Source organism: Lactuca saligna, chromosome 8 (genome assembly GCF_052625555.1).
Source record: "Lactuca saligna cultivar CGN05327 chromosome 8, ASM5262555v1, whole genome shotgun sequence".
Classification (NCBI taxonomy): Eukaryota; Viridiplantae; Streptophyta; class Magnoliopsida; order Asterales; family Asteraceae; genus Lactuca; species Lactuca saligna.
Genome location: NC_136424.1, coordinates 73,173,558 through 73,197,116, shown reverse-complemented (window position 1 = coordinate 73,197,116; position 23,559 = coordinate 73,173,558). Strand labels below are relative to the sequence as shown.

The 23,559-nt window shown below is 34.0% G+C and overlaps 2 protein-coding genes across 4 annotated transcripts; one reads left to right on the top strand and one right to left on the bottom strand.

The window, feature by feature from the left end:
- The first annotated feature begins 1,441 nt into the window (after positions 1–1,441).
- On the top strand, positions 1,442–3,388 carry LOC145013162 (Tetraspanin family protein). Its single transcript, XM_078971970.1, has 6 exons — positions 1,442–1,879; positions 2,178–2,277; positions 2,491–2,571; positions 2,658–2,762; positions 2,851–3,060; positions 3,140–3,388. Exons 1-6 carry the CDS (start codon positions 1,575–1,577, stop codon positions 3,167–3,169), a joined length of 831 nt encoding a protein of 276 aa, XP_078828096.1. The 5' UTR covers positions 1,442–1,574; the 3' UTR covers positions 3,170–3,388.
- Positions 3,389–5,294: 1,906 nt separating this feature from the next.
- Positions 5,295–9,390, bottom strand: LOC145008245 (uncharacterized). Of its 3 annotated transcripts, XM_078966873.1 has the most exons (6): positions 9,216–9,389; positions 9,056–9,114; positions 8,257–8,462; positions 6,562–8,169; positions 6,359–6,485; positions 5,295–6,085 (listed from the first exon to the last, which is right to left on the bottom strand). In XM_078966873.1, the coding sequence occupies exons 3-6, from the start codon at positions 8,452–8,454 to the stop codon at positions 5,454–5,456; spliced, it is 2,565 nt and encodes an 854-aa protein (XP_078822999.1). In that variant the 5' UTR covers positions 8,455–8,462; positions 9,056–9,114; positions 9,216–9,389; the 3' UTR covers positions 5,295–5,453. The 3 variants fall into 3 exon arrangements, with proteins under 3 accessions (XP_078822999.1, XP_078823000.1, XP_078822998.1); XM_078966874.1 differs by having other exon boundaries at positions 6,359–6,452; positions 9,056–9,390; XM_078966872.1 differs by having other exon boundaries at positions 9,056–9,389.
- Between the last annotated feature and the right edge of the window lie 14,169 nt (positions 9,391–23,559).

Below are 23,559 nucleotides of genomic sequence, written 5' to 3'. Positions count from 1 at the left end.
AGGCACTTATGGCCTTTAATTGCGAATACATTTCCCATAAGTGAGAACCCTAGCGAGCTTGAGTGTGTAGAGTGAGAGGAAGGGCTATCTTGAGCTTTTTGGTGTGATAGATATGGACCCTTCTAGGTTCAGAGAGCCGAGAATATGAAGCTTTAGTAGAGTAAACCTTGGGGTTCAAAGTTATGAAGCATTTATGGTATATATAGTTACTTTCATCTTACACATAGATATGAAGTATTTTCTATAAATTACATGTTATGTGCGCATATTATTTGAATACTTGCTATCTATGTTGGATAAACGATTTTATACATGTTTTAAAAGATTTAAACGGTATATTTATTTTAAATCTACAAATATGTTGTGGATGAAACATGGGTAGATGAAATAGTTGGTGTGTGATGAAATAAAATGATGAGAGATAGGTGATGATAGAAAGGTGGTGATAATTAGGTAAATAGATGATGATGAATATGTGATGTAGAATGAAAGGAGATACCATAACCTTTACCAGCAATGTGGCGATGTAGTCATCTACCAGAGTATAGATAGCGACCACAAACTATTCTAGACAACCTAGTGGAAACACCAGCAGACCCATAACCTGTAGGTGGTGAATTACGAGTTCAGGCGATGTTGTAACTACGTATTCATGTGATGATACTCTAACCCCTTACTACGAATTACAATTTAAAACGATGTTGTAACTACATATTCATGGGATGTCACAAATTTCGCATGCCAAACCAATGGTCATAATTCACATCAATGATAATGGTTCATTTTTTTTTTGTAAAACCAAAAGCAGATTGGAAATTTTGATGTAATTATTTTGGAAAATGTCAAACCATTGGTTTTTTATTTCGGTTTTGGTTTTTTGTTTTTTTTTAATATATTTTCAGGGTTTTGTTTTGTTTTGTTGTTTTTTTTTTTGTTTTTTTGTTTTTTTTTTTATTTCATAGATTTCTTCATCAACAAATGTTGCTACAATTTAACAAAAATAAATAATTTGCTAAAACATAATACAAGAGGAGGTTTGTTCACATTTAGTCATTGAACTTTTTAGAGGGAAACGAACTTTCGATTTTGTTCATATTTAATCACTAAACTTTTTTTCGTTATCTGTTTGCCATTGAACTATTGAAACTGTTCACATTTTACAGCCGGTCATAAGGGTAAAATGTGAACAGTTTCAATAGTTCAATGGCAAATAGATAACGAAAAAAAAATTAGTGACTAAATGTGACAAAAGTCGAAAGTTTGTTACCCTTTTAAGTCATTATCCCTAGATTAATTGACTATTGACATGGACAATTCGTCTCTTTTATTTACCCTTGTGTCGTGTGTTGATGACAATTCGTATATTTTATTTATTCTCTTCAAATTTTATACGTATTATTTATATTTAATTATTTTTTTATTGAAAACTGCCAGGAAGAAAAGTCAAAAGATGGTTGAATGTTGATGAGTAAAGCAGGAGGAAAACTGCACAGGAGTGGGTTCCTACGTTAGGGTTTTGAAGTCTCACAAATTCTCAGCGAAATCAACTTACAGTTCCAGGCTTTGACGAAGAAATGAGAAGGACATGTTGCCATACATGTCTTGCGTTCATTCTCAAATTCCTCAATCTATTCCAATTATTTGTTGGAATTTCGATTATTCTATACTCTGCTTATATGTTAAATCAGTGGAACAATCACTTGCCAATCCCTCCCCTTCCACCTTCAGCTCCTTCTCCGGATTCTTCTGATACTGTTTCAACGATTTTCAACATTACTAGGGTTTCAGAGCAAGTGATTCATCATAATTCTGTCTCTGGCGTAATCAGTGGTACTAGCGGACGGATAAAAGTCGATGATAGCTCCAGTCCTTCGCCGTGGTAATTTCTAATCTTCAACAAGTACTTTCCTGAAATTTAGTTGTTATAGATTTAGGAATTCTCATTCTTAATGTATCTATTACAAGTACTTATCTTAGATTTGATTTGTTTGTATAAATTTGATCGTTTATCGGTGATGAATTGTGAATTACATTCGTTTCAAATTCACTAGTTTGGCTTCTGCTCAAATCAAACATAATGAAAATAGAGGGATTTCTGTTTTATTTAGGCGTGGGTCTGACTAGAACATCAATTCATATGTTAAATTGTTGATCATCTGGCGCCATTTCCATGGCAGGTTCATATATGCATTTATGGGACTGGGTGTTACGCTATGCTGCATCTCTTGCACAGGTCATATTGCAGCTGAAGCTATTAATGGATGTTGCCTATGTTTCGTATCCTTTTCATGTCTTTTTTTTCTCTCAAATTTATATATGTTTTCATTTTCCCATAATCGACACATGACCATAAAAGCTTATGTTTTTCAATCCGATTCATCTTTGGAAACTTGGAACAAGATTTTATTTAACAAGTAGAAAATGATTACAATTTATGCAATCAAAATATGCCTAATGTCGATCATTGTTTCCTTAAATAAATAATTGCAGTATTCTCTTCTGAAAACTATATTCATCCTACTGGAGGTGGCTTTCATTCTGTTCATTGCACTTGACCATCATTGGGAAAGGGTATAATACTCTAATGAAAATGAATCACTTACAAATTTATACATATATCCCTACAAAATTACTAAACTAACCACAAAATTCGTTAGGATCTACCCTCGGACGAAACAGGAGAAATTGATAGAATTCGAGAATTTATTGAAGCAAATATTGACTTCTGTAAATGGGTTGGCATCACCATTGTTGTAATTCAGGTAAGTTTCTTCATCCAACATTGATCACTTTTCTTGATGATGAAACAATCAATATATAAAACTTACAAATTGAGTGGGAATTTTTCAGGCTGTATGTCTGTTGCTTGCTGTAGTGTTGCGATCAATGGTGAATTCACAGATGAAATATGATGAAGATGACATTGAAAGAGATTCTGATGTGAGAGGGAAAGCTTGGGAGCCTCTGTTGAACCCAAAATCTACCCAAACATCAGTCTCAGTTAGTGGTGATGGTAAAGCTTTTCATTCTGACATATGGAGTTCACGTATGAGAGAAAAGGTACTTTGGTAAATTCTAAATACTAAATACATTGATTAGGATTTACATTTTTATGAAATTAATTTGGTTGTTTTTGCAGTATGGATTGAGTACAAGTAATGGCAAGTAGACCAGAAATTGGAAGCAATTGAATGTTATGGTGAAGGTGCGGCTTGTCTCAGTTTTGTTCAGGCATCAGTGTGAGGAGAAGTTGCAATCTTTTCAATACTTGTGGATTTAGTTTGTATAGAAATATAGCATGTTGTGTCATGTGTGTGTGTGTGTGTTTTGATTTGAATTTTAAACCTCATTACATTTGTCTAGAAATTATATTGTATTTGTGACTCTACTTACTTGGAACCACGTTGATTGGGATACTAAAGAAGCTCTTAATGAACTCTTGGTGCACAATCCTGCACAATTAGTCCATTCAAGACAATTGACTTAACTAAAAGACGAAAGGGGTTAATGACTTATTCTAAGCAAAAAAAACTTACACATCTTCACCAAATTATGCAACCAAGTGGATTTATTTTATCAAATTATACAGCCATGTTTTGATTTATTGCCCAAATTATATATATACTCATATGAGAACGGTAAAAGGGTTGAGAATATGAAATGATTTCTCAACTATTATATAAAAAATAATTAAAATATCAATGAATCAAAATAATGGTAATGTAATTGCAATTTTAACATACGACCTCAAAGGTAAATTAAACTTACTAATTAACATGTGGCCTTAAATTAGACATTATATGATAGACAAGGGCTTGACTACATAAATATATGAGTATTGGTAAATTTGGGCACATTTTGCGAGATATGAAGAAAGTGTGACACAATTAGGGATGAGCATGGGTCGGTTTGGGTCGGTTTTTGGCTAAAACCAAATCAAACCGTAGAAAGTCGGTTTTTTGGTTTTTAAAACCATATAGGTTCGGTTTTTGCATGGGTCGTTTTTTGGTTTTCCGGGTTGGGTTTATGGGTTTTCGGTTTTAAACCGTAGGTTTATGAGTTCGTGTTTTTTTTTCTAGTTTTTGGGTTCAAACCTAGTGAAAATACGTTGCGATAAATAGTATTGTATCTACTTTAAATATACTAAAATAAAGAGTGCAAATTCTATATTATAAAAGCATAAAAGTGTTCAAAAGATCAAAGTTTAACATCATTAACAATTTGTTGAAAATAAACATAAAGTATTAAAGAGATAAAGTCTAAAGTTTAAAACTAAAAGTTAAAATCATAATATAAATAATATATATGTTGGTCGGTTCGGTTTTTATGGGCGGTTTTATACATCAAAACCGAACAAAACCGTTATTTTTCTGTTTTGTAAAATTCAAACCTAAACCGTCGGTTATTGCTTTGGTTTCGGTTTTTCGGTTCGGTTTTTGCTCATCCCTAGACACAACCCTTAGAAATGGCTATGAAATACTTAAAGAAATTAGTTGATTCTTGATTCTAAGATGTAGCCAAGATAACAAAGAAGACATAGCAAAAATAAATTAGCTCATATGCAAAATTTTGTGTTTAAGGACATGGGTTAGATTAAAAAAGTATCGTATCTTCTTTTTACAAGGAAAGAAAACGCCTTCGTGGGTTATTGTTTGCCTGTGAGTGCGTATAACAGCTGATTGCCTGCAATTGCATTGTGTCATTCTTCGATTTTAATTTACTTAGAAGCTTGTAGCAACTAAGGAAGAACAGGGAAGTAGATATGAAATATAAACAAAAAGAAAAAGAGGAAGAAAATGGAATACGACTGTTCATTAGGGTTAAAAAGAAAAATACAATTTTACCTATGTGCGCAAGGCACATGGAGCGTACTAACGGAGAAAACAAAAGGTTAACTAACGACTGCGTAAAAAACAAACATGTGTTGGGACCTTCCAAGTTAAAATCCATAGCCTCCAAAGAAGGTCAGGTTTGAGTATGACACATAATTGGATTCTATCTCTGTCTTCATCTTACTCCACTGTCAGCATCTCTCCCTCAATGCAACTCCTTCTGTCCCAAATAAATGCCAACTATTCTTCTTTCTTTTTAAACTAGTTTTCTTTCTGTAGGCAGTATAAACCAATTTGTACTCCTCTCAAACATTGAGCTCGATTACGATCTCAAACCTAAACCATGTTATATTATTTACTATTAAATAATATGATAATTAATAAAATCCAAAATGCTGACATACAATACTTGGAATACAATAACAAAGAAAGTAAAAACCTGTACAATAGTGACCTCCGAAGTTGGACTGAAAATATATATATTTATATTTATTTATTTTGTACTACTAAACAGATGACAGCAGGAAAACAAAAGGCCGTGATTGTTGGGGAACTTCCGAGTTTTGTTGTGAATAATACACATACACATACACATACACATACACATACACATACACACAATTAATAAATCAAAGAGTGTAACCCAAAATCACTCAACCTGATAGTGTCAAGTGTCAACTCTTCCACCAGCTCTTCCACCAACTTCTCTTCTATTTCCTTCTTTATTATATCATCAATTTCCAACCCCAAATCCTCCACCCACCCCCGCCCTACCACCTCCCTCCTCACCACCCTCTCCACCGCCATGCTGCCGACATCCTCGTCATCACCGTCCCACACACATCTTTCCTCCCCCGATATCCATTCCTTCATCCTCTCCCACACCTGGTCCACATGGACCCCACGCAATGCCTCGTTCACACAGTCAAACACGAGCCTCTCAGTTGACTTTTGCTGTCTTTGTTTTGACCGGTGAACCACCGCCACAGGGTGGTTATCAGTTAGGCTCATGTATGTGTCCCTTAGAGATGGGTCCAGAGGGTTTTCCGGGGAGCTGCCATTGATTCCGGCGACTGATAGTAGTGTTTGAACATACAAGAAATATTCCTGCTCTTCTTCCTCTGGACTCCAGGTTTTGCCGGGAACAGGAGTCATGGGCCCCACACTGGACTCGTCCCATGATAAAGTCCGTGAAATCGATCCTATTGGCGGTGATTTATCGATTAAATTATTGAATTTAATCGGATCTACTCCTGTTAATACCACATAGAAAGTGCATGTTACAAAAATGATAAAAAGATACATTTTTGGTCCCAAAATGTTTTCTCTTGCAATTTTGGTCCTTATTTGAGGTTTTTATTTGCATATATGCTTCCTGTACTTTCGAGTAAAATGACTAACTTTGGAACCAAAGCTATATTCAGGGACCAAAAGTAGTTAGTAGACCAAAAATGTTACAAAAACCTCAAACAAGGACCAAAAATGTAATTTACTTTAAAAAGAATTAGAAAATAAAATACATTTACCATTTTCTTTCAACTTGGCACTACAAGAATAGACTGCTGTGTGGTCATCTTCTTCAAGTTGCAACTCCAAGACTGAACTAGGGCTTGGCTGCTCCTGGTTCTCATTTGCATTTCCAAAAGTTCCAAGCTTTATGAGAGAAAATGAATTTCTTAATAAGCAAAAAAAATAAATAAATAAATCCAAGTTTAAATAGAAAGCATACCTCAGGTAGATCTTCAGCTGGACCTTGGCAAGATTCTTTCCTCAATGGTCCATTTACATCATTAATGCATTCAGATCCATCATCACCAGTGCTTCTTGAAGATTGATGTTCATCATCTTTGAGTGATTTCTGTTTGCTAGACTTTCTACTCTTGGAGAAAAACAAACCCTTGAACAACGATGATTTAACACTTTTTTCCTTGGTCAAATCCTTAGCATCACTTTTTTTGACTTTCAACGACTCTGAAACTTGGCCCATTATTGAGCCAGAAGATACGGGAACAGATTTTGACCTAACAAGAGTTTTAGGACTACTATCATCATCACCTTGAGCCTTGTTCACATCACCAGAAGACCCTTGTCTGTTTTCACAGCATTCCTCTTTCTTCATGTCAGAAAGAGCAAGCATTTCACCAAGTGTACTGGAGCTTCTTCTTACATGTCTTTGTTCTTGAACACTTCCATTTAAAGACATGATTGCCCATCTTTCTGAAAGTCGTTTCTTAGCCTCTCTACAAACAGAAGATTCAGGAGAACAAGATGCACGACTGAATGAAGAAGAAGAATATGGACTGCTTCCAAAACGGTTAACATAATCCCATGAGTGTCGAGAAATTGGTGACATCACTTCTGAATCACTCAGATTCCCTGCTGCATAATAAACTTCAGATTTACTAAATGAACTTTCATCACCTATATAACCATTTGAAAAAACAGAAGAAAGAATGGTTTCATTTTCATCTCTTCTGAGGCCACTTTGTGTGGTGGTTTCTTTTGCATCTTCTTCAAGATCACCATAGAATCCATCATCATTTGATGTTGAAGGAGGTGATTCGACACTTGTCATTTCATGAGGTGGCTGTGTAGAGCTAGGTTTTAGTACCACAATGCGAGTTGGCTGAGTAGGGCTTTTGTCATTAAGTTTATAGTTACAGTGACTCATTTGGAGAGCTTCATTAATCTGGTTTCCATTTTTGTTTAGCTTATGAGCATCCACCAGCTTTGAAGGTCTGAGAACTGTGATGCGTCTTGAATCTGGAGGAGGTAAAGAAGACTGTAAATGGTGATGTTGAGAGAATAAGGAATTGGGTTCTTGAAGAAACTTGAGGAATAAATCTTTGTTTGAATTTAAAACTTCCAAAGCATCTTGAAACTGTTTAGACTGGCGATGTTTTTCATTGGTTGATAAACGTTTTGCTTCCATGAACTTCTCACGAACAAGAGCCATGTTTTTCTCATTCTTGCTCTTGCTTTCTTTATGTCTTCCCTTTTGGGGTGACTGCTGCCATATTTCAAAAACATCTTTACAGGATTGATTAATAATTTCATCATGTTCTCTTGTTTCCAAGAATCCATGTTCTTTCTGTATGAAGTCAAGTGATCCAGAATGGCTCCTTGATCCTCTTTGATTATTATTGCTTCTGTATGAAGCTGAACCAAGTTGATGGCGTTCTGGAAGGGTGTCAAGTCCCATTAACTTAGCAACCAAATTGGATGGACTTTGTTTAGGAGCCTCTTCTTTTGACATTTCTTGTGCAATAAGCATTTTTATTGGAGTCCCATTTGATTTCTTCTTATTTGATGGAGACTTTGCTAATTCAGACAAAATCTGCATTGGTTGGAAATAAAAATCAGAATGTTTCATTATTTTGTCAAAGTATACAAGGCTCAAAAAGGCTCAATCTGAAGCAATTACCATTTTATCATTCATCCGATCTTCAACTACACGAGTTCTTGACACGTCTGATTGACACCTAGACACTGGGGAACCTTCATAGTGTGGTTTTTCTGTGAGCAGCCTGTTTGCTCCTAAACTTGTATTCAAATCGAAAAGATTCACCATTCTTCCCAAGCATCCAGGAATAGGGTGTTCCTGATTCCTATTTCTGTTCATCTTAACACCTGCTAATGCAAATCTTAGAGTTTGTAGTAGATTAAGGTAAAAAAAATGAACGATGTAATGTTCATTAACAATATGAAGAAACACATCCAGAAATAACTCCCGAGTAATCTATGTATGTATCATGAAGACATGGACTAGAGAGATGTGGTGCTGTAAATTTACTAACGATCTACAATAAATTTATGTGGTAGAATATATTGAAAGAAACAAAATAAATAAACAAATACAAAGTTGCAAGAATAATCACAGGAACATTAGTATTGTTAAATGTAAAATTCCAGCATATTAATTAAAGAACTCACAAAATGAAAACGAATAAATAAAACCAAACCCGTCATATTCATTCACCTTCACATTCACATCAATATTTTATCAAAACAAATCCAACACAACAAAGAAACCCTAATTTTTTTCTCTTATTGTATTTTTTTTCCTCCAATAACCCCTCAGATTTAAGCTAAAAGCGAAAAAAAGGCGAAGAAGAAATTAGGAAACCGTTACTTATCACTACCAACGACAGTTACCGAAAATCATTAGAAGAAAGACGCTGTAATTGCGGAAGAAATAAATGAAAATCTGATTTTGTGTTTACCTCAAAAAAGCGAGATCGAATCCGAGTGTAAAAAGGCACAACCGAAAAAGAAGCTAGCACTGTAATAGAAACCCAGCAACATCAGAAAAAGGAGTTTTAGAGAGAGAAAGCAGAGTGTTGGATCAAAGCCTTATTATCGAATGACTGACAGATTTCTCACCGGAATCTAATATTCCGGTATCAAAATGTAGCCGGAGATTCGCCGATTTTCACTTCCGCGGATTCTAAAAAGCTGCAAATGCATTTTCTTATTAGGATTTGCGATTACGCGCACAGCAGACAAATGTAGGGAGAGAGAAAGCGAGTTAAGCGAATAAAACCAGATAATGGAGAAAGAGAAAGCGATGCGAAGCTAATAAGAAACCGCTGCCGAGATACTGTGGTTTTGTTTTTGCTGTTTCGTCCTTGTAGTTTGTGTTAATTTCATAAAACCCCTGTAAATAATATGGTGCTAAATTTAAACCATAAAATCTTAAACACGAACTTAAATTTATCGGTATTGTTTGATTACGACATTGTTCGATAGTGACAGTATATTATTTTGTAGAAACTAATTTATAATTTAGTAAATAAATATAAAAGAATTATTTAATACTTTAAAACAAATTTATAATATATTTTATTAAGTTTAAATAAATAGAAAAAACAGTTTACCGATTGAGGTCCGGTCCTAACCATTTTGGGGCCCGGGGCAAAAAGAAAAATTGGGGGCCTTTTAAAATTTTTTTCTTGTAAAGGAGAGCGGTACTTTCGGAAATTTTTATTAATTAAAAATATAATACAATTAAAGGTTGGGGACTCCCCATCTATGAAAAAAATGGCTTCGGGATAGGCTCCGGAAATCAAACAACCTAGTAACTATTAATACAAAAAAATAAAATGCCAGAACATGCTCCGAACCATAATACATAAACATAACAAAGAAAAAACTAAAGAAATTTACATTTACGAGTTTTTTTAGATGCAAAGTCATCAATTATAGAATCAAATTCAATATTATTCAACAAATCTTTTTCAGTGTATAACATAGTCAAACCATTTAATCTTTCTTGTGACATTGATGATCTTATATAATTTTTTAATAATTTTAGTTTTGAAAAACTCTAAAATTTCAATCGATTAATTATGTTTAGATAAAAACTTTTGCATCATATATCATAATCACGATACAATCCTTTTAGAAAAAAGTGTTAAATTACAATAAACGTATGGACTTGAAGAATTAGTTTTTTTATAATTAATAACATGGAAGAATTTTTAAAACTAACGGTCCATTACAATGTGTATACAAATCAATATTTTAATAAGTGGATTTTGTTTATTGGTTTCATTTTAAGCTATTTTTATGTTTTAAGATATATATATATATATATATATATATATATATATATATATATATATATATATATATATATATATATATATAACCGGCAAATAGATAGAGGGTAATCCGACCCGATGGATCAGGAATGCCTGACGGGCCATCAAGGGGGACACCACTCACCACCAAAGGGAACGAAGAATCGAACTCACGCCGATCCAAGGAAAATCCCCCAAATGTGCTCAGCCAAGAACCGAACTCTTGACCTTACCCACTGAAAACTATAACCCATGATGCATCACAACCAGCTAGGCTGGTGATCACATATATATATATATATATATATATATATATATATATATATATATATATATATATAAGCTTATTGTAAAAAATATGCTTATAAAAGAAATATAAATCAACCATAAAAACCCTTTTTCTTCGGTGAACATAAAAACTAGCAACATAAATCAACCATAAGAACCTTTTTTTTTCACCACGTTCATTTGAAACTCTCATGTATTTTTCCTTTCACCGCTTTCATTTGAAACTCTCATGACTTTTCAATTTATTTCTAATAATAATTATAATTTGGTTAATTTGGCTAAATAAATATCAAACCTAAAGTGTAATCATTTATAAACTAAATTTCATTATTAATATAGTATTTTTACTTCTACTAATAAAGTTATGTTTTTTAACTTTTAACATATTGTACTTAATTTATTAGTTTGAATATATTGTAGGATGTAAATCATTATCATTTTAAAGATACAATTTTGGAACAATTTGTATAAAATAATTAAATTATTAGTTTAAGTATAATATTACAGGGTAAACTTAAATACATATTTTAGTTTAACCGAAACAACTCAATGAATATTTTGTAAATAATTAAAAGTGATAAATTATAGTGTCTTTTTAATAATGATTATAAGTTGGTTAATAAGGTTAAATAAATATCAAACCTAAAGTGTAATCATAGATAAACTAAATTTTAATTTTAAAATAATATCTTAGTTTTACTTATAAAGTTATGTCTTTAACTTTTAACATATCATACTTAATTTAATAGATTTAAAATGTTGTTATATGTAAATCATTATCAGTTTAAAACTGCAAATTTTGAATAGTTTGGACAAAATACTTAAATTGTTAATTTAAATATAACATTACAATGCCAACTTAAATATAAATTTCAGTTCCAATTAAAAAATAAAAGAATATTTTTTTAAATAGTTAAAAATGATAAATTGTAGTGATAAATACAAAAACTAAGTTGTAATCTCAATTTAACTAAAATATTTTCTAAAGATATTTTTATAATCGTTAAAAGTTTTCAAATAAGTTGCTTAAAATAAATTACAATAGCAATATATAAATGATTCTATTGTTATCTTTAAAATCAAAAAATAATGTTGATGTTTTACTTAATTATAATGATAGAAATTAAAATATTAAACAAATAAATTTTAAAAAAAAAGTTAACAATAACAACTATAAATAACATTAAACCATATATTCTATTTAATTTTATTCATGTATAACTCGCGGATAGAAATCATTCAAATGTTGAAATTATGAAGTTATAACAGATGTATACATATTATCATATAATTCAAGATAATCAATATATTATATCAATTTAGAATATAAATTATTATATCAAATTTAACAACAACGTTATTGTTATATTTTAAAAAGTATATATATTTGTAAAGACTTCAACTATATAGGTGTTTCTATGCATTACAATGTCAACTTGAATATAAATTTTAGTTCCATTTAAAAAAACAAAGAATATTTTTGTAAATAGTTTGAAGTGATAAATTGTAGTGATAAATGCAAAAACTAAATTGTAATATCAATTTAACTAAAATATTTCCTAAATATATTTTTATAATCGTTAAAAGTTTCCAAATAAGTAGCTTAAAATAACTTATAGTAACAATAGTATAAAATAACTCTATATAAATGATTATATTGTTACATTTAAATCAAAAAATTAATTTTTGAGGTTTTAAACAACTATAATGATAGAAATTAAAATATAAAGCAAATAAATTTTAAAAAAAATTAATTAACAATAACAACAACTGTAAATAACATTAAATCATATGTTATATTTAATTTTATTCATGTGTAACTCGCAGGTAGAAGTCATTCAAACGATTGAGATTATGAAGTTTTAGTAGATGTATATATTATTATATAATTCAAAATAAGTAATATATTATATCAATTTAGTATAAAAATTATTAAATGAAATTTAACAACAACGTTATTGTTATTTAAAAAAATATATTTGTAAAAAGACTTCAACCATATAGGTGTTTCTGCGCAACGCATGTGCATTCGCCTAGTTGTAACTAAAGAAGGCTAAAGACGAAATACATGGGTCTCCTTTCATTTTTGTATAGTTAATTAAGATAATTAAGATTGAAGTGTAAGATTAATTAAAATATATACAAAAACGCCCGACAATTTTTTTTGTAAATTTTGTCCTTACGTTAGAGATTCTTTTAAATAAGATGTTAAATCGGATTGTTGTGCCAATTTGACCATAAATAATATTTAAAAACAACCCATTTCACGCCATCACTAAATTAGTAAATTTTAATGAGCAACGTTTGAGAGACGCTTTATTCTTGAATCTTGAATATATGCAATTATCATAGCGATAAAGATAAAAAGAAAACTTAAGTACGTGTAAGAATTTAAGAATAGTTTTATTAAAAAATAGAAAAAGTAAAATACACAAATGGTCTTGTGGTTTATAGTAAATTATGTATTTATCCTTAATTTGTTTTTTTAATTGGTAGGGTCTTTATAGTTTTGGTTTTGTTAAAGACTTAGCTCCATGTTAGGCTTTAAAAAACTATATTGGACTTTTTATTTCTTTTTTTGTGTTTTCTTCTTTTTTTTATATTTATTTATCATTAATCTAAAAGTTAAATGTATTCCCCTACTTCCTAATTATTTTTTCCAGGATTACGTTTAAAGTTATACAATTATTTCCTGCAACATCAATCATTGTTGACAACTTTGGCTACAACACTGTCATCTAGGAAAATTCTTTGGCATTTTATCGCCGCCTAGGTAGCATGTTTTCCTTGTCTCCTACCACCCATTTACTACACCTAAAAACATTACTGCATCAACGACTCTCACATATACCATCGGATTCTCTCTTTACAACTACTGAACTGCATACCATCACCACCTCTTCTCCTCCTCTCCTCCTCCAACAGACCACCACACAATTGGTTCCCACCCTTTTTGTGTACCAATTAACTAACGTCGACTACTATTACTGCCGGAATTTCTGGCCCCAAACCGCCAACGTTATATAAACCTCTCTTCTTAACCCAGTGTTCTATGTTATTCCTTTTACTTTACTTTTTCCTTGTATCTTTTATTGTTATCAAACATTGAAATCAAACCCGAGAATTTATTCAAAGTATAAACCATAACCCCTTATAGTGGAGCTTTTAGGAGATCTTGTAACGAATAAGGATTTTTTGAAGACTTTGAATCTTTTATATTAGATATTATTGGGTTTTATTTCAAAATTAGTTTCATAAACTAGTAAAATGGCAAACGGAAGACTTATGATTTTCGAAAATAACATAACAACTTATATCCACCAAGGGCTATCTTGTAAGTTGTACTGTTGCAGAAAGATTACAAGCACCAAAGAAGAAAATGAAGAAAATAATAACCTTTGTAGTTCTTTGAGTCCTCTATGGAGATTTGGAACTTAATGGAGAATGCAGAACTTTTAAGACACCAACAACAACTCAACTTGATGTACAATTCTATTTCTTTGTGTAAAACTCTTAAGCTTTGAACCAAAACTAAGTATGGTTTAAAGAGAGCATAATACGAGCAAGAAATCTTCAAGTGTTCAAAGCAAGAGAAGAGAGGGAGAGTGTGTAGATGCTCTCAACAATTCCTTCTAAGAAAAATGCCCAAAATGCAAGCAGCTAGTAATTTTAAAGCTTCCACATAATCTAAAGGTCTTTAACAATTAAGACCTTTAAATAAGCTTGTCTCCCATGCTTTCTCATGTACCTCTACTTTTGAATAAACAGTTTGAAAGACCATGCCCTTCACCCTTTTTCAACTTTCTGCAAATTGCTAGAAAAAAGAGAGGATTTGTTTAAATTTTATAAACTTGTGTTTTATAAAATATAAATTGTCTTTTGGTAAAAGACAAAAGGGATTCAACTAGTCCAAAAGGTTGTACGCGACTTATTAATTCATACCATGTGAAATAATACGTTACTTGTTAATGAAAATTATTATATTTCCTATAAATAAATAATTTTCAGTTAATTATAAGAGTTTATTGAATATTTATTAAAATCAATTTCTAATAAATAATTAATTGTATCAAGTTGTTGTTAGTGCAACCCATTGGTGTTATATGTTAATTAGAAATATCACTTTAATATGATTATTGAGCATACTAGATCTTTCAACCTCCCACTTGTTGGATAAAGTGTCTAAGTCCATAACTTATTTGGTATATACTTGACCCGACCCGGCATGGTCAATTTGGGTTGCATTTCATCCAAACTATTTATGGATAATTTTATGAGAGTTATACACATATGATTATTAATATATTATAAGTTATAATATATTAATATGAAGTCATGTTATTTAATTAGTCTTATTCTTAAATTAATTATGAATTAATTTAGAGATTAAAAGGAAGACTAATTAGATTGTGGGCTATTGGTTTTATATGGTGTGGGCTAACACTCATTTGTTAATGGGTTAGGCTTGTATGGAAGTCCATGGATGATCCATGGAGCTTTTAACCCATGGATCCTTGGAAAAGGAAAGGTCATGGGTTATTAGGGATTCACCCTAATCATGTACACTATATAAGCATGCTTTTGTTGCATAAAATAGCCACTAGTGTGTGTGTTTGTGTGTGGCCGATTTTATAGTGTGTATACACTCTCTCAAAGTTTTCCAAGAGTTTGTCGTGATTTGTGATTCTATTTGAGGCATTCACACTATTGGTGCTTGGCTCTCAAACTCCTTAAAAATCAAACTCATCAAAAAGGTATGTAATCTCATCTAACTCTTTTATATTTAAAAGTACCCCATGCCATGTTAGATAGGTTATGAACCTTGGAAAATTATTATTTTGCATGTATTTAGACAAACATAGATCCAAGGTTTATTAGGGTTGCATGCACACTTAGGAAGTGTTAGATTGCTCAAAACCCAACAGTGGTATCAGAGCCTAGGCTTGCTTGTTTGATACTTGATGCAAAATAGAAGTCGAAATTTTTTTTGTCTGCATGATGGACTCGTCGAGTCCATGGGGGGACTCGCCGAGTCCAAGGCAAAATTCATCCTACTCGCCGAGTAGGTTCGTGCACTCGGCGAGTAGAAGGTTCAGAATGCAGATTTTCAACTTTTGCTGCTGGAAATGGACTAGAAACTTTACCCTAAACTGTTTTGATGTTTTAAAACTTATTTTAGTTGGTGTAATGGTTGTTCTAATCCATTTACAATAGCATATATCAAAATTTCATGCTTTGTATGTGTTCATATAATTTTTGAAACTTTGATAATCATGTTCATGTTCTTATGAATTTAGAAGATGATGGAAATTATTTGCTGAATTGTTTAGGATTAATTCTTGATCATTTATGTGTTTTGATGGAGTCCATAATTTGTACTCGAGTTATGGATATCCAAAGGTCACTTTTCTTTAACACACATTAAAAACACATAAGTTACATAAAATGAAGAGTCTTCATTTTATGAACCATTAATTCATAAGTTATGAAATAAAAAGTTTTGAAGAGTTACAAAACTTGCCCTCAAGTTTTGGAATTTGGAAAAGTTTCACACACTTTAATAAACTTTAATTCCAACACTTAGAATTTTAAAAGTTAAAATTCAACACTTATACTATTTATAACATTAATGGTTAATTATTATATATATATATATATATATATATATATATATATATATATATATATATATATATATAAGAACAAGTCATTTTACCGTTAGTAGGTCTCATTCACAAAGTCGGTCTATAAGGTGGGTATAAGGTTGTTGCCTATAAAATGGCGTCTTAATGGGTGTATACTCTCACCCACCGCTTGCTTGACTGGTGGAGGGTCGTTAGCCGAACGGGTAAAGACAAAGACTTATAAATTCTCATTAAGTGTGATGAATATTATAAAGTAACTAAATCTTTTATTTAATTCCCAATCTTAGTTACTTTAACAAAAATGTGAACATGGTGCTAATCCATGGAATTCACACTTTGTACCTTACCAAGTCGTTGGTGGAGCGTGTGTGGTTAATCGACACACTAACTTGGACTAGTAAGGATCACGAAGGGTGACTTAATGTTTGTCATAGATCAATGGAGCGTGTGTGGTTAACCGGCACATTGATTAGGTGATAATATTAAGGGTACCAAGTGAATTGGCATGGTTATTCACACCTTGTTTTGTGATCCTCGGCATCCCAGTCACAAAACTTGAAGGGCACAATCGAGATTGAAACATGCCATTGAAAAGTTCAATGAATCTCAAAAGAATCTAGGAATTTCAAATCCAATTAAAACCTAATAAATCATTTCATTTTCGTGGTGGAAATTGGTGAATCGTCATTCACCTACCTTTCAAATATATTATTACTTAGATTACGACATCCCTCTTCTTAGTATAATATATTGTGATTGGATCCTAGCCTTAATATTACATTTGGGTGTCTTATTAAGGACTCTATATATCTAATATAAACTTACTTTCTTCTTTCAGATGTCTTCCAACACTAATGCTTCGGGCTCTAACCCAACTGGTTCTTTCTCTCTCATGAATCTTAGTGGGAGAGTCATCTTTGATGGTTCCAACTTCATGGACTGGATAAGGAACATCAGGATGGTAACTCGTTATGAGGATAAGGAATATGTCCTCGATAAGGAGTTAAAAGAGCTTGATGAGTCTACTGCTACTCCTGAGGAGATCGTTGAATTCAGGACACATGAAAGAGATGCTACTAAGGTGGCATGCATCATGATGGCCACGATGACAGTCGAGCTCCAAACGTCCTATGAGGACTTCTACCCTTTTGAGATGCACCAAGACCTGATGGAAAGGTACCATCAGAGTGCTCGTCAAGAGCGGTATGAAATAATCTCCTCCATAATAACAACCTGCATGAAGGATGGTGAATCCGTCACGACCCACATGCAAAAGATGCAAAGGTATGTGGACCGTTTGCTGAAGCTGAATGTGAACTTCCCTGAGGAGTTGGCAATTGACATCATTTTACACTCCTTACCTTCTTGTTATGACCATTTTCGTATGACGTATCATATGAACAAGGAGGAAGTTACCCTTAGCAAGCTTCAAGGACTCTTGAAGACCGCTGAAACCGGTCTTAAAGGCAAGGCGGTTGTAACCTCTACTACTCCTACTCCAACATCTACCCCTGTTTTGGCTATCGGGCAAGGCAAAGGGAAAAAGAGGAAGCGCCCTTCGAAGGGTACCAAAGGAAAGTCTCTTGAAGGCTCCTCATCAAGGACCAAGAGCGGTTCTATCACTCCTTCTGCCATTCCCAAGGATGCTGGTTGCTACTATTGCCAGGACAAGGGGCATTGGAAGCGAAACTGCTTTAAATACTTGCAGGATCTGAAGGATGGGAAAGTGAAACCCACCCACGCAGGTATTTACACAATATTGTCTAATAACTCACCATATTCTAACTCTTGGGTGCTTGATACAGGATGTGGTATTCACATATGTTCTGATTTGCAGGGCCTAAGAAGAAGTGAGGATGTGGAGCACGGGAAGATAAACTTGATCATGGGGAATAAGAAGGCTTCACTTGTTTCCAAGATTGGAGTTTATACTTTGTTGCTGAATAATGGGTTAAAATTAGATTTGAATAAATGTGTGTACTCTTCTGAAATGGCGAGGAATATTATTTCCTTTCATGCTTTGTACAAACAAGGTTTTACCTTTTCATTTGATAATGAATGTGGTGGTATTAATGCTTTCTTTAATAATGTGTTTTATTTTAAAGCATTACCTTGTGATGGTGTGTATGAAACTGTGTCGATTGTAGACAACTTAGGAAATAATGTGTTGTATATTGATTCTCCTACTAGCCTAGATAAAGCATCATTGTGGCATTGTCGTCTTGGACATGTAAACAAGAAACGCATAGGTCAACTCCAAAAGAGTGGAGTCTTGGAGTCATTCGACCTTAAATCGGATGATAGTTGTGAATCTTGTCTACTTGGAAAGATGACAAAATCGCCTTCACTGGAACTTGTGAAAGGGGTGAGGGTTTGTTGGACCTAATACATACTGATGTATGTGGACCATTCAAAACCGCCACAAGGGATGCTAATCGGTATTATGTGACGTTTATTGATGATTTTAGTAGATATGAGTATGTCTACTTAATCAAACATAAGTCAGAAACCTTTGAAAGGTTTAAGGAATTCAAACAGGAAGTAGAAAATCAATTGGGCAGGAACATTAAGATGCTTCGATCCGATCGAGGTGGTGAGTATCTTAGTACCGAGTTCCTTGACTATCTTAAGGAGTGTGGGATTGTCTCACAATTGACTCATCCCAGGATACCGCAGCTAAATGGTGTAGCTAAGAGGCGTAATCGAACCATGTTAGACATGGTTCGCTCTATGATGAGTCGAGCTTCGCTACCAATCTCTTTTTGGGGGTATGCCTTAGAGAGTGCTGCCCATATCCTTAATCTAGTCCCTACAAAGAAGGTTACCAAAACACCTCATGAGATGTGGACTGGGAAGGTTCCTAATTTGGACCACATCAAAATTTGGGGTTACGAAGATTTCGTGAGTCGTGAAACTCATGACAAGCTCGAACCCCGAAGTGAAAGGTGTATTTTCATCGGCTACCCACAGAAATCCTTCGGTTACCTCTTCTACAGACCCAGTGAGAATGTGGTCTTTGTAGCAAGAAAAGGGGTCTTTCGTGAGAGAGAATTTATAAGCAAAGGAGACAGTGGGAGGCAAATTGATCTTGAAGAAATTCAAGAATCAATTGGTGAAGGAACCTCAGACACTAGCAATCAACCTGAGGAGGAAACTCCTGTTGAGCTGGCTGACGAGTCTGTACCTCCGAGGCGTTCCACACGGGTTAGGAACACACCTGCGTTTTATTATGGCTTTCATATTACTACGGAATGTGATACATTTATCAGCGATAGTACACTAGTAAATTTGGATGAACCAAGCAGTGTTAAGGAAGCCATGGCAGGCCCGGAGTCTGCTAAGTGGAAGTAGGCTATGGACAGCAAGATACAATCCATGTATGACAATCAAGTTTGGAACTTGGTTGACAATGTACCAGGCCGTAAAACAGTCGGGTACAAGTGGATCTTCAAGAAGAAGACCGACATGGAAGGAAAAGTGCATACTTATAAGGCTCGACTGGTTGCGAAGGGTTTTACTCAGACTCAGGGTATTGATTATGATGAAACCTTCTTGCCGGTAGCAAAGATTAAGTCTATTAGGGCTATGCTAGCCATTGCTGCATTTCATGATTATGAAATATGGCAAATGGATGTCAAAACCGCTTTTCTTAATGGAAACTTGGCTGAGGATGTGTACATGAATCAGCCAGAGGGTTTTGTCAGTGCAGAGTACCCTAATAGAGCATTCAAGGTTGAGAAATCCATTTATGGATTAAAACAAGCATCTCGTAGCTGGAATCTTTTTTTTGATGAGAAGGTCAAAGAGTTTGGCTTCTCGATAAGTGAAGATGAGTCTTGCTTGTATGTCAGAGCTAGTGGGAGGATAGTTAGCTTCTTGGTACTGTATGTGGATGACATACTATTTATAGGAAATGACATCCCAACCTTGCAGGAGGTTAAGTCCTGGCTTGGGAAGTGCTTTGCTATGAAGGACCTAGGTGAAGCTGCCTATATCCTAGGGATAAGGATATTAAGAGAAAGGAGTAATAGACTAATTGGACTTAGTCAGAGTACCTACTTGGATAAGGTGTTGAAAAGGTTCAACATGCAGAATTCCAAGAAAGGAGATTTACCGATCCAAAGCAATACCAAGCTGAGTAAGACTCAGAGTCCGAGTACAGAGGTAGAGATAGCTGAGATGAGCCAATTACCATATGCTTCCGCTGTTGGCTCGATCATGTATGCTATGACTTGTACCCGCCCTAATGTGGCCTTTGCTTTGAGCATGGTCAGCAGGTATCAGGGGAACCCTAGTAAGGCTCATTGGAGTGCGGTAAAGAACATTCTCAAGTACCTGCGGAGGACTAAGGATTTGATCCTTACCCTTGGTGGGAGTGATGACTTGAGAGTATTAGGGTATAGTGATGCTAGTTTTCAGACTGATAGGGATAACTTTCGCTCTCAGTCGGGCTGGGTCTTTACCTTAAACGGAGGGGCAATCTCTTGGAAGAGTTCCAAGCAGGAGACGGTGGCTGATTCGACTTGTGAATCAGAGTATATAGCAGCGAGTGAAACAGCGAAGGAGGCGATATGGCTGAAGAACTTCATCGGAGACCTTGGAGTTGTGCCAGCTATTAAGGAGCCTATGGAAATTTTCTATGACAACAATAGTGCGATTGCTTTGGCTAAAGAACCGAGAGATCATGGGAGATCCCGACACATTGACAGAAAATATCACTTCATAAGACACAAGATAGAAGAAGGACTCCTTGTGGCAAGAGGATATCGTCAGATGAGAACCCTGCGGATCCCCTTACAAAGGGACTGATGAGGGCTAAGCATTTTCAGCACGCGAGGCGCATCGGGCTGAGGGACGATATTAGTTTTACAGATTAGATAGATTCTCTGAAACTTGTAAAATGTAATCGACATTTGATGATGAATAAAATTGTGATTTATTTATGAGTAAGGTGTTGCTATCATTGTCAATTATTTACAATTGTTTCAGCTTTGCATGTTTTGACTTCCAGAATAATTAATTTATTCAAACCTCCACAATTGGTCATACGTCGAAAGTAGGTATGAATCAAGATTGTCATGAATTAGGTTTGTAGATGGCTAAAAGTGTTTGGACATGGCAATGGTTGCTACAACGTTCATGAGTACTCATAAGTTATGAGTATTGGAATAAGCCCACACTCACTTCATAGGCGGATCCAAGGGGTATCCCGGGGTAGCCCGGGATACCCCTCAAAAAAAATTCGGTAATGTAATTTTTTTAGAAAATTTTCGTTTTTTTAGTGTATATATATGCATCCCTTCACTTATAAACACAAACATATAGCTAGTCTACTGGGTAAGGTGTTGGGTTATTGAAATAAAGGTCTTAAGATCAATTCTTGTTCCCTACAAATCCTTTGTTTATATTTCTTTTATTTTTCCAACTATTCTATTCTCTTTTAATTTCTAAGCTATTCTATCCCACATCGCAAAACACATGTAAACTCAGTTGTTTTCATCTATTATAAAATCTTATCATCATGATTCATTTTATATCAACTTTGAGTCCCACATTGATTCAAGTATCAAAAAATACTTCAACTTTATGTTTATATAACAAGACTTAAAGTTAGCTAACGATTCTATTAAGGTTTGAGTTTAATACCAAAACCAAACGAGGAAACTCATGTACAAACTGAAAACCATAACATCAAATTGATGGGTTTGAGTTTTGTTTGGTTTTAAAAGATTCAAAACCGTCGCTATCAGATTTGGGTTTGATTTTAGGTCAAAACTGATCCGACCCGCCCCATGCTCAACCGTTGCGGTGATACCCGGAAAAAAAAATTAGGATACCCCTTTGCTTTGAGTCTGGCTCCGCCACTGGCTCACTTGTATCACTTCATGGAATTTATCTCGAGTGATCGTGAGACGGTAATATCATATAAGTCTTCAAACCTAGAGATATGAGTTGTTACCTATGAATTGGTTGTGCATTGATTTCACGTAAACGCATCAGTAACGTGATGTTATAAAACGTGCCTTTGTGTACAATTCAACGAGTAGTAGAACAAGTATATGAGTCGAAGTTTATCTGTTCCTTTTAGAAATAGAAGCGATATCTGGGCCCCTCGATGATTTTGTGTTGACCCATGTACCGGGCCCGGTCAGAACTAAATTGATGTGTTCAGTTGAGTTCTTTGTCAAACAAATCGGAAATCGAGAAACAACTGCCAAACAATAAGCAAGACATAGTTCCATGTGTTTGTCCGACTGATATCATGAGAACAGAGGATTGTATGATCACTTATCTTAAAATGGCGCTTCATAGTTCAACAGAGTTTTCGAGAGCTACGACTGATGGTTGGTTCCTGAAGTAATAGGCAAATACAGTTATTAGACTTATCCAAGTGGGAGTCTGTTGGATAAGGTATCTAAGTCCATAACTTATTTGGTATACTTGACCCGACCCGGTATGGTCCATTTGGGTTGCATTTCATCCAAACTATTTATGGATAATTTTATGAGAGTTATACACATATGATTATTAATATATTATAAGTTATAATATATTAATATGAAGTCATGTTATTTAATTAGTCTTAGTCTTAAATTAATTATGAATTAATTTAGAGATTAAAAGGAAGACTAATTAGATTGTGGGCTATTGGTTTTATATGATGTGGGCTAACACTCATTTGTTAATGGGCTAGGCTTGTATGGAAGTCCATGGATGATCCATGGAGCTTTTAACCCATGGATCCTTGGAAAAGGAAAGGTCATGGGTTATTAGGGTTTCACCCTAATCATGTACACTATATAAGCATGCTTTTGTTGCATGAAATAGCCACTAGTGTGTGTGTTTGTGTGTGGCGGATTTTATAGTGTGTATACACTCTCTTCAAAGTTTTCCAAGAGTTTGTGGTGATTTGTGATTCCATTTGAGGCATTCACACTATTGGTTCTTGGCCCTCAAACTCCTTAAGAATCAAACTCATCAAAAAGGTATGTAATCTCATTTAATTCTTTTATGTTTAAAAGTACCCCATGCCATGTTAGATAGGTTATGAACCTTGGAAAATTATTATTTTGCATGTATTTAGACAAACATAGATCCAAGGTTTATTAGGGTTGCATGCACACTTAGGAAGTGTTAGATTGCTCAAAACCCAACACCACTTACATAAGACTCATATTAAACTAATATAGACAGTGGTGAACATCTAACAAC

What these genes read in the sequence shown, in the direction of transcription:
- LOC145013162 (XM_078971970.1), top strand. Translation starts at nt 1,575, where the DNA reads ATGAGAAGGACATGTTGCCATACATGTCTTGCGTTCATTCTCAAATTC. An exon ending in AGCTCCAGTCCTTCGCCGTG is followed by an intron (nt 1,880 to 2,177) that starts GTAATTTCTAAT and finishes TTTCCATGGCAG; the next exon opens with GTTCATATATGCATTTATGG. An exon ending in TTGACCATCATTGGGAAAGG is followed by an intron (nt 2,572 to 2,657) that starts GTATAATACTCT and finishes AAAATTCGTTAG; the next exon opens with GATCTACCCTCGGACGAAAC.
- LOC145008245 (XM_078966872.1), bottom strand. Translation starts at nt 8,454, where the DNA reads ATGAACAGAAATAGGAATCAGGAACACCCTATTCCTGGATGCTTGGGA. An exon ending in CAGCTGAAGATCTACCTGAG is followed by an intron (nt 6,486 to 6,561) that starts GTATGCTTTCTA and finishes TCTCTCATAAAG; the next exon opens with CTTGGAACTTTTGGAAATGC. An exon ending in TGCCAAGTTGAAAGAAAATG is followed by an intron (nt 6,086 to 6,358) that starts GTAAATGTATTT and finishes TGGTATTAACAG; the next exon opens with GAGTAGATCCGATTAAATTC.